At 44.5% G+C, this 15,137-nt stretch overlaps 1 protein-coding gene across 8 annotated transcripts in view; it reads left to right on the top strand.

Moving 5' to 3' along the window:
* Positions 1-15,137, top strand: part of GBF1 (golgi brefeldin A resistant guanine nucleotide exchange factor 1) — a 530,929-nt gene that overhangs the window by 374,718 nt on the left and 141,074 nt on the right. For all 8 annotated transcript variants that reach the window (XM_063961386.1, XM_063961388.1, XM_063961387.1 and 5 more), the window contains 6 exons: positions 90-258; positions 3,978-4,189; positions 5,643-5,741; positions 6,110-6,304; positions 6,405-6,594; positions 7,408-7,545. In XM_063961386.1, coding sequence (XP_063817456.1) covers positions 90-258; positions 3,978-4,189; positions 5,643-5,741; positions 6,110-6,304; positions 6,405-6,594; positions 7,408-7,545 — 1,003 coding nt within the window. The remainder of the gene's footprint in view (positions 1-89; positions 259-3,977; positions 4,190-5,642; positions 5,742-6,109; positions 6,305-6,404; positions 6,595-7,407; positions 7,546-15,137) is intronic.

Consider the following 15,137-nt stretch of genomic DNA (forward strand, 5'->3'; position numbering starts at 1 on the left):
ACAATTTCAGATATTAGTAAAGCAGTGTCTCTGTTAAGATCATCTACACTTGCTGATAAAATTATCCACTTTCTGCATTATATGTAAAGAATGAAGAATTACTGGAAAGAAAGATGCAGTCTGCTTCTGTAGAATCTATCCCTGAAGTACTAGAAGATAGCACGTCAATGGCTGAGCATTCGGATTCTGCCTCGGTCCATGATATGGACTATGTCAATCCTCGGGGAGTTAGATTTACACAGTCTTCACAGAAAGAAGGTGAGGGGGAACATATGCAAGATCTAATGTATGAATTCCATTAAAATTTAAATTAGTGGTTATCCATCCTAAACTTTAATGCTGGGTTTAATCTGAGCACTTAAAAGCAATGGGACATACTGGGACAAAGAGTGTGTGATTTGACATTGGCTAACCAATTGCATGCGGCCACCTATTTTGGCTCTTCCACTGTGAAATACAGTCAGCTTAAAACAGGTGTTATGGCTGCAGGCTTTTTTAGGAGAGCAGGATCCTGTTATGCAGAACTTGGTCACAGAAGAGCTGAGGATGGTGACCTGAAACACCTCAATAGATATACGGAATTGAGTGGTAATAGGATTTAGGGGTCTGTGCACTAAGCCTTGGAGATAGAAAAATTGGACGAAGATAAAGCTCCAACAAATCAGCCCCTACCTATCATTTATCAAACACAGGCTGTAACATGGCATTTATGTGCTGATACCTCTGCACACTTGACCTCTATCGAAGGATTAGTACATAGACCCCTTACTCTGGTACAGAATACCATTTCTAGCACTCCATCCAGATGATAAAGTTAAACCAATCCAATACTGGATTTAGGGTGTTACATTTTTAAGAGTACTGAAAGACTAAGCTGTCTCTGGATCTAGTTTCCAGCCTCTCTGAGGCTCTGTGGGGGTCATTCCGACCAGATCGCACGCTGCTGTTTTTTCGCAGCGCAGCGATCGGGTCACTACTGCGCATGCGTATGCACCGCAATGCGTTCGCGCGTTGTATGGGCACACAGTGGATCGTTGCTGGGTGATGGATTTAACGAAGAATCCATTCGCACAGCCGATCGCAAGAAGATTGGCAGGAAGAAGGCGTTTATGGGTGTCAGCTGACCGTTTTCAGGGAGTGGTTGGGAAAACTAAGGCGTGTCCAAGCGTTTGCAAGGCGGGTGTCTGACGTCAATTCTGGGACCGGACAGGCTGAAGTGATCGCAGCAGCTGAGTAAGTTCAGACCTGCTCAGAAACTCCACAAACTATTTTTGTAGTGCTCGGCTGCACAGGCGTTCGCACACTTGCACAGCTAAAATACACTCCCCAGTGGGCGGTGACTATGCGTTTGCACGGCTGCAAAAAGTAGCTAGCGAGCGATCAACTCCGACTGACTCCGTGTTTGCTTGCGATGCACTAAGGTGACACATGTAAATTAACATAAGAGAACATCTTGGGAATACGTTAAGTAGCATTAAACCGTCGTCCTTCTGTAGCACCAGATATGCAGCCAGCCAAAGTTTTGGTTGGGCGAGCTGGACATTGTCATCCAGTCAAACGCTACACTTTCTGTTTACTTTAGCTAATTTATCCCAGCAAATCCTTCACCTAAAGATCTGATATTACACTTGTAGCACATAGCATTTTCTGAGGTATCTATTCATGTACCTGTAGGAGTCAAGTCATTAGGCCTCTTTTAATGCTGCTACATTTAAGGGCAAATTATCACTGAACCACAGCAATCTATCCACTGTCATTTAGGATGGACCATGAACAACATTGTGTGTTGACGGTTACTTTGGTTTAGTGCAAATTTTGCACATAAATACAATATTCATTTTATATTTGAGGCGGGCGGGTGCTGGTGTGATAGAACTAGCACAGTAGGGATGTAGTTCCTGGGATAAGTGCCCAGACTTATTAAATAACTCCCACAGTGATCCCTGGACAAGTGGATTTCTGAGGGTACAAGCAGAATTCTACGGTAACTAGTGCTTCGCAGGCTTATCGCTTGCTGTAGCCGCATCGCACCTGATATGTAACCAGGGAATAGCAGTTTACCGTGACTAAGCCCTGGACATGTTAAGTGTGCCTCCTGGGTTAAATAATAATACAATTTATTATCATCACCAAAAACACAAAGAATTTGACAATGAAATGTCTTTGTACAAGGTACAGTAAATGGCAATCACAGTGGTACAAACCTATTTACAAAAAAATATCATCCTCATTTAGAAACACAAACTAAGTTTGTACATTCTCACCATTTAGTGTATGCGCAGCAGATTGAAAGACCTATTATACAATCACCCGGTATGTGTCGTCATTGCCCTAAACCTCATTTGAGATAGGAATTTATTTAAAAAAAAACTTTGTGAAGGATGACTCGAGCCTGATAAAATGTTCCTCACTCTTTCTAAAAGTCTTACTTCATAGAGCTCATGAATGGTTGGCAGCTGCACACCGATGATTCTACGGGCTATCCGGACCAGACACTCTAACACACCCCACTCACTAGCAGTGTAGTTTTCATACCAAACGATGATGCCATGGGATAACACACTCTCAACTGAGCTTCTGCGAAAATTAACGAGTGGCTTTACTCACACCTGCAGTCCTCAAATGCTGCAAAAGGAAGAGGCGTTGATGTACTTTTTTTGTTCTTGCCAATGTACAGTGTATTTATAACACAAGTCTGGTTTGAAGAGACCAGAGTACCTAAAAATGTAAAAGAATCTACTATCTCAACTTTCTAGGCCTTTTATAGGCAGTGATAGTTTTGTCCACTTACATCCACTTCAAAATCAACCACCAGTACTTTAGTTTTTCCTACAGTCAGTAATAAGTGATTTGCTTAATTTCAGTTCTGTAGTTTGCATTATGCCTGACACTGATGACGATGAAACAATCAATTGAATAACTATGGGCACTTAACCCAAGAGCTACATCCCCACAGAGCTAATTAAATGGCCCCAATGTGTCTAGTTTTAAAATTGTTCTACTTAAGAGTATAGACAGACACCCATGCTACAGGAAATATTTGTCACGGGAGAAGTGACCCATATGTTAGTTTTATTTTGGTTAGTTAAGCTTTATTTAGTATTTGTGGCTTGATAATCTCCTCCTTGGATCCCTTATCCATCTTCGCAGAGACTTGTTAATAGCTATACCAGTGGTTCCCAAACTGGGTGCTGTGGCACTCTGGAATGTTGCGCTACACTTGCCAGCATGCCACAGGTTGATGGTCTTGCACCAAACCAAATTATTCATGGTCCATGTGGTAGGCAAACCCAGAGCTAGTGGCTGCCAATCATAACGTATGTGGACAAACAGAAGTGGAAGCCTGTCCACAAGCACATAACCGAACTTCATGATGACAGGCAAGCACAGCTTTTTTCACTTTTGCTTAATTTTTACAGATAAAACTTTTGGCCTAGGGGTTCATTAATAAAATGCTGATACTCTAGGTTGCCATTATTCAAGAAAGTTTGAGAACGACTGGGCTGGAATTATGTCTATTATAGCTTGCACTTCTCCTTCCATTATACTCATTAGACTAAATACCAGACTTCAGACACCCAGTACAAACCTTCCAGCCACAATGGGTCTACTTTCAAAGAATAGGAAGTGTTTCATTGCTGTTTCACACAGTCGCGACTGGATTATACAGGTGTCCAGGCCTACTTACCCGAAGTTCTGTCTGCTGTATATTCTATTACATGTTGTGCATCTTGTTGTGCACACAATACTTGTAACATCTTCTGCCTTTCATTATTCTGGTCTCTGGTAGTTATTGTGTATCTGAACACTGTACTGCCATCATTCCATTCATTCATTCGTTCATTTATTCATTCAATAAGTAAAATTAAAAACCCCAAAAAAGTTTTGTCATTTATGTTGGAAATTTAGCATGTCTCGTGTTTTGATTTTGTCTTATATATTGCGTATTATAACCCTTAACAATTTAAATTTTTTAGGAGCAGTCTTAGTCCCATATGGACTTCCATGTATTCGTGAGCTATTCCGGTTCCTAATTTCACTTACCAACCCCCACGACCGCCATAATTCTGAAGTGATGATACACATGGGCTTACAGCTGATTACAGTAGCATTGGAATCTGCACACATTGCAAACTACGTTTCTCTCCTGGGTCTTGTGAAGGATGAGCTCTGCCGGCATTTGTTTCAGGTAGTGGTGTCACTGTTTTATAATCTGTAATAGGACCCCTGACAAATTATAGTGGACTTTGTGATATAGACGTCTCCTTTAAAACTTTTTAAGGCTGAAGCACTAAATTCTTTGGTTCCCGACACACAGGTTGCACATCTCCATTATTATATGCGAGTAGTGTTTCCATATTAGACATCCTTAGAAACAGGGTTTTGAGTGGCTAAAAATATAAGAAACAGACACCACTATATATTTACCTGGCCATATTGACCAATAACCTCTAAAACAGGGTTGGGGAACCATCGCCCCTCCAGCTGCTGTTGAACTACACATACCAGCATGCCTTGCTACAGTTTTGCTATTTGGCCATGCTAAAACTGTTGCAGGACATGCTGGGATGTGTAGTTTAACAACAGCTGGAGGGCCGAAGGTTCCCCATCCGTGCTCTAAAACAACTACCTCTTATATATTAACTCTTGTTTTATGTGTTTCTTATACCCCTTTCTCTCCGCCAGCTTTGAACACTGGTTATTGCATAAGGACCCAGATGAAATAATCCGGGTCAAGTGACCCGGTGTTCAAACTCGGGTAGCTTGCAGGGTTGAACACTGGTTCAACCTGGCTTGCTGTGCTGTGTAAACGGGAAGCTGGGTCGATGTGACCCATTTCCCGTTCACTCTGTGTGGACGGGCGGCACTTGGGTACGACCCGCCTCATTCTGTCTAAAAGGGGTATTAGCAAGATCTGTTTGTCTATTTAGGGCTAAATTGGCACCTATGCATTTTTTATTAAAATTATTATTTTTATTGGCTCTTTTATATGGCGCCATAAGGGATCTGCAGTGAATTCTAGTACTTAAAACAGAATTTGTGCTAACAGAACCAGAAAAAAAAGTGCAAGATTTACAGTACAAAACATTGCATATGGAAGAATCAGAGCGGGAAATATATCAAACCTTCTAAAAAGAAATTTGACAAGTTGCCCATAGCAATCAGTCAGTCTCCAGCTGTCATATAAAAAAAACATCTCTAAAATGATAGAAGTCGATTGGATTCTATGGGCAACCTCTCCGTCAACCTTTAGAAGGTTTGATACACCCTCCCCACAAAAATACTTTTAGAAATACGATCACTTGCTGTGTGCATTTTACCTTTTTTCCATCTGTTTTTCTCACACATGAGAATGCTGAAGAGTTGCATATCCGTTGTCTAGGCACGAATAACCCTTAAAACAAGTAATATGAGCTGCGAAAAGTGATTTTCCTTTTTTTTTCATTGATATGTTTACCCATCACTATTGTGCATTTTTAGAAACAGAAGAAACTCTATCTTCCCGCAGAGTGTGCAATTTCAGAGTAATCTGTATTTGAACGTAGTCACATGCATTATATAGAGTAGACTTACCCTTTATGTTGGTAGTGGTTGCTGCATTTAAAATACAATTATTAATGATTGTTACTCTGAATTTACAGCTGTTGAGTGCGGAACGATTAAATTTGTATACAGCTTCCTTGAGGGCTTGCTTCCTTCTATTTGAAAGTATGAGAGAGCATCTAAAGTTTCAGCTGGAGGTAAATGTATATTTATCTATGTCCTTCCACTGGGTAAGGGCTATAGCTATAATGATTACAGTATTACCCTCGTTAAACAGCATTTTATGTTGCCATAGGTTTTATTACTTTTTCTTTAGTAAAGTGTCTGTTTTTTCCTGTCTATTAGATAGGGAAAAGCAGACACCCAACTGACTTTTCAAACATTTGAATTCCACCCTGAGAAAGGAATAAATCATTCTTTAGTACTATGTTTTTGTCTTTAATTAGTACCTGTATATGAATTCCCCATTTTATTTTTCTACCCAGACAGTTGTATTTTCTTTTGTATTCATCTTTTAATCACCCTGAAATAGAACATCATTTACACTTGTTTTTTCTTCCTACAGATGTATATAAAGAAACTGATGGATATTATTACCATAGAAAATCCCAAGATGCCATATGAGATGAAAGAAATGGCTCTGGAAGCCATAGTACAGCTGTGGAGGATACCCAGCTTTGTATCTGAGCTCTACATTAATTATGACTCTGACTATTATAGCTCCAATCTCTTTGAGGATCTCACTAAACTTCTTTCAAAGGTCCATTGATGCATTGACTGTTTATTATTAATGCTGCATAGCTACTATTTTAGCACTTGTGTATAATGTTTGTTGGTTTCTGTGTCTGTTTTCCCCCCAGAATGCCTTTCCAGTGTCTGGACAACTGTACACGACTCATCTGCTATCGCTAGAGGCTTTACTGACAGTCATAGACAGCACAGAAGCACATTGTCAGGCTAAGATATTAAGTAACACATTACAGCAGGACAAGAAAGAGGCAGGCAAAACTTGTGTGGATAGCACAGAAGAAGCCAGAGATTCCGGAAATAGTAAGTCCTGCGATTGTTTTGTATTAGTAAAAGGCTTCTGCAGTTGTTGTAGACTACGGGGGGAATTTCATTGATATCGCCGCCCAATCTCCCATCTAGAGTGACAGGAGATCGCAGGGGCGATACTAAAATTGATTCTGTTATCGCGCCGATTGCGCCTATTAGTATCTGGTTTAGCATCTTAAAGAAGGTAAACCCAAATGAGTGACTTGACGCACATTTCTGCTCACCAGCATAAGGGACTGTGAGCTGAAATGTGTCTCCCGGCAGCTTAGTGCACCTGAACGGAGCAATAATTGGGAGATATTCAATTGTGCTCTCATGCCCGATCTCCCATCTAAAGTGACGGGAGATCGCAGGGCGATATTCAATTGTTTCCCTGCTATCCCCCCCCTACCTTGCCCATAGCAGTTGGGTTTAGCCGCATAAAGCAGTTAAACCCGACTAAACGAATGCACATAAATGACCCGTTTGGGTGCAAATAACTAGTTTAGGCTCCCAAACGTGTCACTTTTTGAGCATTTCAGCTCGCTTTACCCTGGGGGTAGCGAGCTGAAATGAAGTTCTTGCACCCGTCTGCAGATACATTTAAATAGCTGCTGGCGGGCATGCGCAGGTGCGGGGACCTGCGATAAGAATTGAATATCGCCCTTTGAATTGCGCTGTTGGGCGCCATCTAGTGGCGCCTGATGTGAGATACAAATTAATTTGCCTCAAGGTGTCCAGTTCTCAAATGCATGCTCTAAACAAAGCTGATTATTTTTCAAATGGCTTTTAAGTGACCCGTTTCAATTAAGCCCTTCTTTTCAACAGGCAATGAGCTCCACATAGAAGCCAGTCCTTCAAATAACAATACAGAAACCCATGGACCTCGCCTGCCAACCAGTGGTCATCTAATGGCAGATAATATGAGTCTTGGTGCACAAGAGGCTGAGGATGACAATGACAGAGGTTAGTGGTGTTGCTATGAAGAACATGCATTTTCTTTTATATGGGAAACACACCGTAAAATTGGGGATTCAAGTACATAGTCACTTGGACTAGAAAGTATGGAAACAGAGAAATGGTGCACTGCTGTTCCGGCCATTTGCAGGCTGACCTACTACATTGCACTCTGTTAACAGACTTCAATATGTTCTATCATGGAGGTTTGTTTATGGTTCTGTTAACACTTAAAGAGTTCATCTAGGTATTTCATTTCATAATCTATATGTAAAGTCTTGAATGAGCATAATTAGACTTAGAAGATATTTTGTTCCAGTGAGGTGTACTTGTTTATACCACCACAATATTTTACAAGTATGAATGATCGCTGCAAATAACCAGTTGGTGCTTTCATATCTCTCAAAGAAATGTACCACTGTGTATATAGGCGCTACATACATATATCATAAAAAAATTGATCTTTTCTACCATATAATATGTGTTTGGAACTTTACACGGTTTGCACCAATTATTCCTAAAGGTTCCTTAAATTAGAAAAAGAAATACAACACAATAGTGTGGATGGTAATTACACACAAATTATTGTATAGGAGAAAGGTGGTTTAGACTCCTACCAGAAATGGTGGTCTACGCAATGTAGACACACAAGCGGCTATATGTAGCGGAAAATGCCAGTCATGCACACTCATTAAATTTCCCATAATCCTCCATGTTCAAAATGATAGAGAAAAGAACTCCAAATAGTATAATACTGTTTTTAATCGCAATAACATTTTTAAAAAGAACTTAAAAGAACACACTGTCACCAAGAATATTTGTCTACAGACAAAGTAGACATATATCGCAAGTGTGGAAATCCAAAGCCATTCCTGTATTGATGTTAAACACACCGGGTCTGAGTCCAGAATGGTCCCCACGTGCTCCTCACTGACGCGTTTCGATACCACACAGGGTATCTTTTTCAAGGTATGTGAAAACATGCTACAAGTACCGATATTTTCTCATACGTCCTAGAGGATGCTGGGGACTCCGTAAGGACCATGGGGTATAAACGGGATCCGCAGGAGACATGGGCACACTATAAGACTTTGAATGGGTGTGAACTGGCTCCTCCCTCTATGTCCCCCCTCCAGACTCCAGTTAGATTCTGTGCCCAGGAGAGACTGGACACACACTAGGGGAGCTCTACTGAGTTTCTCTGAAAAGACTTTCTCTTACGTCCTAGAGGATGCTGGGGACTCCAAAAGGACCGTGGGGTATAGACGGGATCAGCAGGAGCTTGGGCACACTACAAAGACTTTAACTGGGTGTGAACTGGCTCCTCTCTCTATGCCCCGACTCCAGACCTCAGTTAGACTTTATGCCCAGGAGTGACTGGACATACACTAGGGGAGCTCTACAGAGTTCCTCTAGATAGACGTTTGTTAGGTTTATTATTTTCAGGGAGACCTGCTGGCTACAGGCTCCCTGCATCGTGGCACTGAGGGGAGAGAAGTCAGACCTACTTCTTCTTAGTTAAGGTCTCTGCTTCTTAGGCTACTGGACACCATTAGCTCCAGAGGGTTCGATCACTTGGTTCGCCTAGCTACTTGTTCCCGGAGCCGCGCCGTCACCCCCCTCACAGAAGCCAGAAGAAAGAAGCCGGGTGAGTATTAGAAGAACCAAAGACTTCAGTGACGGCAGAAGACTTCAGTAACGGAGGTACAGCCAGCGGTCGCGTTGCGCTCCATGCTCCCACACACTTCACCAACGGCATTTACAGGGTGCAGGGTGCTGGGGGGGTGCGCCCTGGGCAGCAGTTACTGAGGTTTTTGGCTGGCGAAAAGGGGCTATACGATGTCCGATCACGGTATAGGGTACCCCCGCCAGTTTGCAGATTCAAATTTTAGCGGGATACAGCGCATCGGGAAGGGGGCGGGGCTTAGCCGCACATTGCTCACCAGCGCCATTTTCTTGTATCTCTTCAGTGCTGCAGAGACGCTGGCCCGGTCCTCTACGCTCCCGCAAGTGCAGGGAGGAAAAATGGGGGTGGGGGCACATAAATTTGGTGCTTTTTCATTTTATGTTAACAGCGCTGATCATATTACTGGCTTGTGTTAGTGTATGGGCGCTGGGGTGTGAGCTGGCATACTCTCTCTGTGTTTCTCCCTAAGGGCTTCTCTGTGGGTCTGTCCCCGGGGCTTGTGGACTGTGCGAATGTGAGTGTGTCGGCACAAGGTGTCGACATGTCTGAGCCTGGGTGTTCCTCCCCGGAGGAAGTTGTGGGGGCTGTAGAAAAGGATTTAAGTATGTGTCTGTCGGCATAGCCGACTGCTGATTGGATGACTATGCTGAGTACACTGAAAGCTAATGTGGCTTTATTGTCAAAGAGACTGGATAAATCTGATTCTCAGACACAAACATGGAGACAGTCGGTGGAGGACGCCTTGTCTCAGGTACAAACAATCTCAGGGTCACAGAAGCGTGCTTTTAACCAGGTGGCAGATACAGGTACCAACACGGACTCTGACTCCGATGTCGATTTGAATGAGGCTTCTTTGCATCCACGGGTTGTCAAGAGTATTCAGTACATGATTATAGCCATTAAAGATGTTTTACATATATCTGAGGAACCTGCCGTTCCTGACATAAGAGTTTGTTTATTTAAGGGGAAAAGACCTGAGGTCAAGTTTCCCCCCTCTCATGAAATTAATGCGCTTTGTGATAAGTCTTGGGAATCGCCTGAAAAAAGGTGGCAGATTCCCAAGCGAATTTTGATGGCATATCCTTTTCCCTCTGACGATAGGGAAAAATGGGAGTCGTCTCCAAATGTGGACAAGGCTCTATCCCGATTGTCCAAGAAGGTGGCGCTTCCGTCTCCTGACACGGCTGCCCTCAAGAATCCGGCGGATTGCAAGCTGGAGACGACTTTGAAGTCCATTTTCGTCAATACTGGTGCATTGCTCAGACCTGCTGTGGCGTCGGTATGGGTGAGTAGTGTGATTGCAAAGTGGGCTGAAAATTTGGCTTCTGATATGGATGCTCTTGATAAAGATAATATTCTTCTGACTCTTGGTTATATTAAGGACGCTGCAGATTACCTAAAGGATGCGGCGAGGGATGTTGGCCTCTTGGGATCAAGAGCCAATGCCATGGCGATTTCGGCCAGGAGGGCGCTGTGGATTCACCAATGGAATGCTGATGCCGACTCCAAGAAGAATATGGAAGCTCTCCCTTTTAAAGGTAGTGTCTTGTTCGGTGAAGGCCTGGCTGACCTGGTGTCGACCGCTACGGCGGGTAAGTCATCTTTTCCTCCTTATGTTCCCACACAACAAAAGAAGGCACCCCATCAGCAGATGCAGTCGTTTCGGCCTAATAAATACAAAAGAGGTAAGGGCTCGTCCTTCCTCGCTTCAAAGGGTAGAGGTAGGGGAAGGAAGTCGCCTGCAGTATCAGGCACCCAGGACCAAAAGTCCTCCCCTGCCTCCACCAAGTCCACCGCATGACGCTGGGGCTCCCCTGGGGGAGTCCCTACCGGTGGGGGGCCGTCTCCGATTCTTCAGTCAGGTCTGGGTTTGTTCGGCTCTGGATCCTTGGGTCTTAGACATAGTGTCCCGAAGGTACAGACTGGAGTTTCAGGAGATGCCCCCCATCCGATTTTTCGTGTCGGCCTTGCCAACTTCTCTTCCCGAAAGAGAGGTGGTAAGGGATGCGATACAAAATTTGTGTCAACAGAGGGTCGTGGTGCCGGTTCCCCCGTCAGATCAGAGGAAAGGGTTCTATTCGAGCCTCTTTGTGGTGCCGAAGCCGGACGGTTCGGTCAGACCGATTCTGAACCTAAAATCCCTCAATCCATACTTGAAAACTTTCCAGTTCAAGATGGAGTCTCTTCGAGCGGTGATCTCCAGCCTTGAAGGGGGGATTTTATGGCGTCAGTCGACATAAAGGATGCTTACTTACACATCCCGATATTCCCTCCTCATCAAGCCTTCCTGAGGTTCGCGGTGCAGGATTGTCATTACCAATTTCAGGCGTTGCCGTTTGGGCTTTCCACGGCCCGAGGGTTTTCACCAAGGTCATGGCAGAGATGATGGTCCTCCTGCGCAAGCAAGGGGTCACAATTATCCCGTACTTGGACGATCTCCTGATAAAGGCGAGGTCCAAGGAGCAGTTGTTAAGAAATGTGGATCTCTCCCTGTCGGTTCTGCGACATCACGGTTGGATACTAAATTTGCCAAAGTCTCAGTTGATCCCGGCCACTCGGCTGCCCTTCCTGGGCATGGTCCTGGACACGGAGATACAGAGAGTGTTTCTTCCGGAGGTCAAAGCTCTGGAAATCCAGACCATGGTCTGCTCCTGAGGCCGACAAGTGTGTCGATTCATCAATGCACTTGGGTACTAGGGAAGATGGTTGCGGCTTACGAAGCCATTCCGTTTGGCAGGTTTCATGCCCGGGTGTTTCAGTGGGATCTGCTGAAAAAATGGTCCGGGTCTCACCTGCACATGCACCGGAAAATAACTCTATCTTCCAGAGCCAGGATTTCTCTCCTGTGGTGGCTGCAAGGCTCTCACCTTCTAGAGGGACGCCGATTTGGAATCCAGGACTGGGTTCTGCTGACAACAGATGCAAGTCTCCGAGGCTGGGGCGCCGTCACGCAAGGAAGAAATTTTCAGGGAAAGTGGTCAAGCCAGGAATCTTGTCTCCACATAAATGTTCTCGAGTTGAGAGCCATTTACAACGGCCTGCTGCAAGCAAAGAACCTTATTCAGGGTCTCCCTGTCCTAATCCAGTCGGACAACATAACAGCAGTGGCGTACGTAAACCGCCAAGGCGGAACAAGGAGCAGGGTGGCTATGGAGGAGGCCACAAGAATCCTACGCTGGGCAGAACAGCACGTGAGCGCTTTGTCAGCAGTCTTCCTCCCGGGAGTAGACAACTGGGAAGCAGACTTCCTCAGCAGACACGATCTCCATCCGGGAGAGTGGTCTCTTCATCAAGAGGTATTTGCAGAAGTGACAAAACGTTGGGGAATTCCTCTGATAGACATGATGGCGTCTCGCCTCAACAAGAAGCTTCCGAGGTATTGTTCCAGGTCAAAGTACCCCCAGGCCAGAGCAGTGGACGCCCTGGTGACTCCGGGGGTGTTTCCGTCGCTTCCTCTCATTCCAAAGGTGCTGAGGATCGTTCGACGAACAGGGTTTCAGGCGATACTCGTTGTTCCAGATTGCCCAAGGAGGGCCTGGTATCCGGATCGTCAAGACTTACTAGTGGAAGATCCCTGGCCGCTTCCTCTACGAGAGGACCTGTTGTTGCAGGGGCCCTGCGTGTTTCCGGACTTACCGCGGCTGCGTTTGACTGTCGAAGTTGAGCGCCAAATCTTAGCTCAGAAGGGTATACCAGGGGAGGTCATCCCCACTCTCCTTCAAGCGAGGAAGGAGGTTACGGCAAAACATTATCACCGTATTTGGAGGAAATTTGTTTCATGGTGTGAGACCAAAGCAGCTCCGGTGGAGGAGTTTCACTTGGGTCGGTTTCTCCATTTTTTGCAGGCAGGCGTAGATGCAGGCCTGAAATTGGGTTTCATAAAAGTGCAGATTTTGGCTTTATTTATTTCAGCTGGGTCGGTTGTCTCCATTCTTTGCAAGCAGAGGTGGATGCAGGCCTAAAGTTAGGCTCCATTTCAGTGCAGTTTTCGGCCTTATAAATTTTCTTTCAAAACTGAATTTGCCACCTTTCCGGAAGTTCAGACTTTTGTGCAATTCAACCTCCATTTTTGCCCCCACTGGCACCTTAACGTGGTGTTGCAGTTTCTGATGTCACACTGGTTGGAACCTTTATGAAAGGTTGTGTTAAAAATTTCTCTCTTGGAAAGTGGTCATGCTATTGGCCTTGGCGTCCGCATGGCGGATGTCGGAAGTAGCGGCTTTGTCTCACAAGTGCACCCCCTATTTGATCTCCCATGTGGATAGAGCGGAATTGAAAACTCAGAAAATAGTTCTGCCAAAAGTGGTTTCTGTGTTTCGCAGAAAACCAGCCTATTTTGATGCCTGTGGTTACTTAAGCATTGGCTGATTCAAAGTCTCTCGAGCTAGTCAGGGCTTTGAATTTTAAGGTCGCCAGATCGGCTCAAATTGGGGAAACAGAGGCTCTGTTTATCCTGTATGCTCCCATCTAAATTGGGGCACCTGCTTCTATGCAGTCTGTTACATGCTGGATCTGTGATACGATTCGGCTTGCTCGTTCTACGGCCGGATTGCCGTTACCGAAGTCGGTGGAGACCCATTCTACTAGGTAAATGGGCTCTTCTTGGGCGGATGCCCGAGGAGTCTCAGCGGTTAATTTTTGCCGAGCGGCTACTTGGTCGGGTTCAAACACTTTTGCTAAAGTTCTTCAAGTTTGATACCCTGGCTGATGAGGACCTCATGTTTGCTCAATCGGTGCTGCAGAGTCGTCCGCACTCTCCCGCCCGGTCTGGAGCTTTGGTATAAACCCCATGGTCCTTACGGAGTCCCCAGCATCCTCTAGGACGTATGAGAAAATAGGATTTTAATACCTACCGGTAAATCCTTTTCTCTTAGTCCGTAGAGGATGCTGGGCGCCCGTCCCAGTGCGTACTGTATCTGCAGTTATTGATTATGGTTACACTCTTGTGTTGTTTCTTTTCTGTCAGGCTGTTGCTGACGTTGTTCATGCCATGGCATGCGGTATCTTATTATTGGTTGTGTTGACACACAGGTTGTGTTACATATTATCGCAGCATATGGCTGTATATTTTTCATGCCATTGGCTGGTGTTCTATTGAATGCCACGTTCTGTGGCGTGTTCGAGGTGTGAGCTGGTATGACACTCACCGTGTTTAAACAATAAATTCTTTCCTCGAAATGTCCGTTTCCCTGGGCACAGTTCTCTAACTGGAGTCTGGAGGAGGGGCATAGAGGGAGGAGCCAGTTCACACCCATTCAAAGTCTTATAGTGTGCCCATGTCTCCTGCGGATCCCGTCTATACCCCATGGTCCTTACGGAGTCCCCGGCATCCTCTACGGACTAAGAGAAAAGGATTTACCGGTCGGTATTAAAATCCTATTTTAAACCCCCAGCAGTTAAGTGGTGATTACAAACACTGAAAGCCTAATACCAGACACTGAGTACATAATCTATCTAAATACATATAAACATAAGACAGAGCGAGCCACTTGTCCATGTATTTGTGAAATCCAAATGGTTCAGGTGAAAGTGGTTAAAACCAATTCTCTACGGGAAGTCGCTGCTCCGCTATGCGTTCCTAGTATAGTCACTTCCGGTCTCATATGCGTTCCAATGGACGTCACTTCTGGTGACGTACTTCCGCTCTTAATTAGACTCCCCGATCATTTCTGGACAATGGAATATTTATATATTCAATCATTTATGGACAATGGAATATTTATATATTCGGTGCGGCGGCCATCTTAATTAAAACCTCATATATAATACAGTTGGCACCCATATTATTGGAGATCAAAACGGAGGACACAAAGTGTCAAAGACATAGAATAAAGAAAATAATTAATAAAACTTCTAGACAGTGGATGCAAATTACAACCTATATTGCATAATAAAAACAAGTAACAAACATTAA

This window comes from Pseudophryne corroboree, chromosome 3 (assembly GCF_028390025.1).
Source record: "Pseudophryne corroboree isolate aPseCor3 chromosome 3, aPseCor3.hap2, whole genome shotgun sequence".
Taxonomy (NCBI): domain Eukaryota; kingdom Metazoa; phylum Chordata; class Amphibia; order Anura; family Myobatrachidae; genus Pseudophryne; species Pseudophryne corroboree.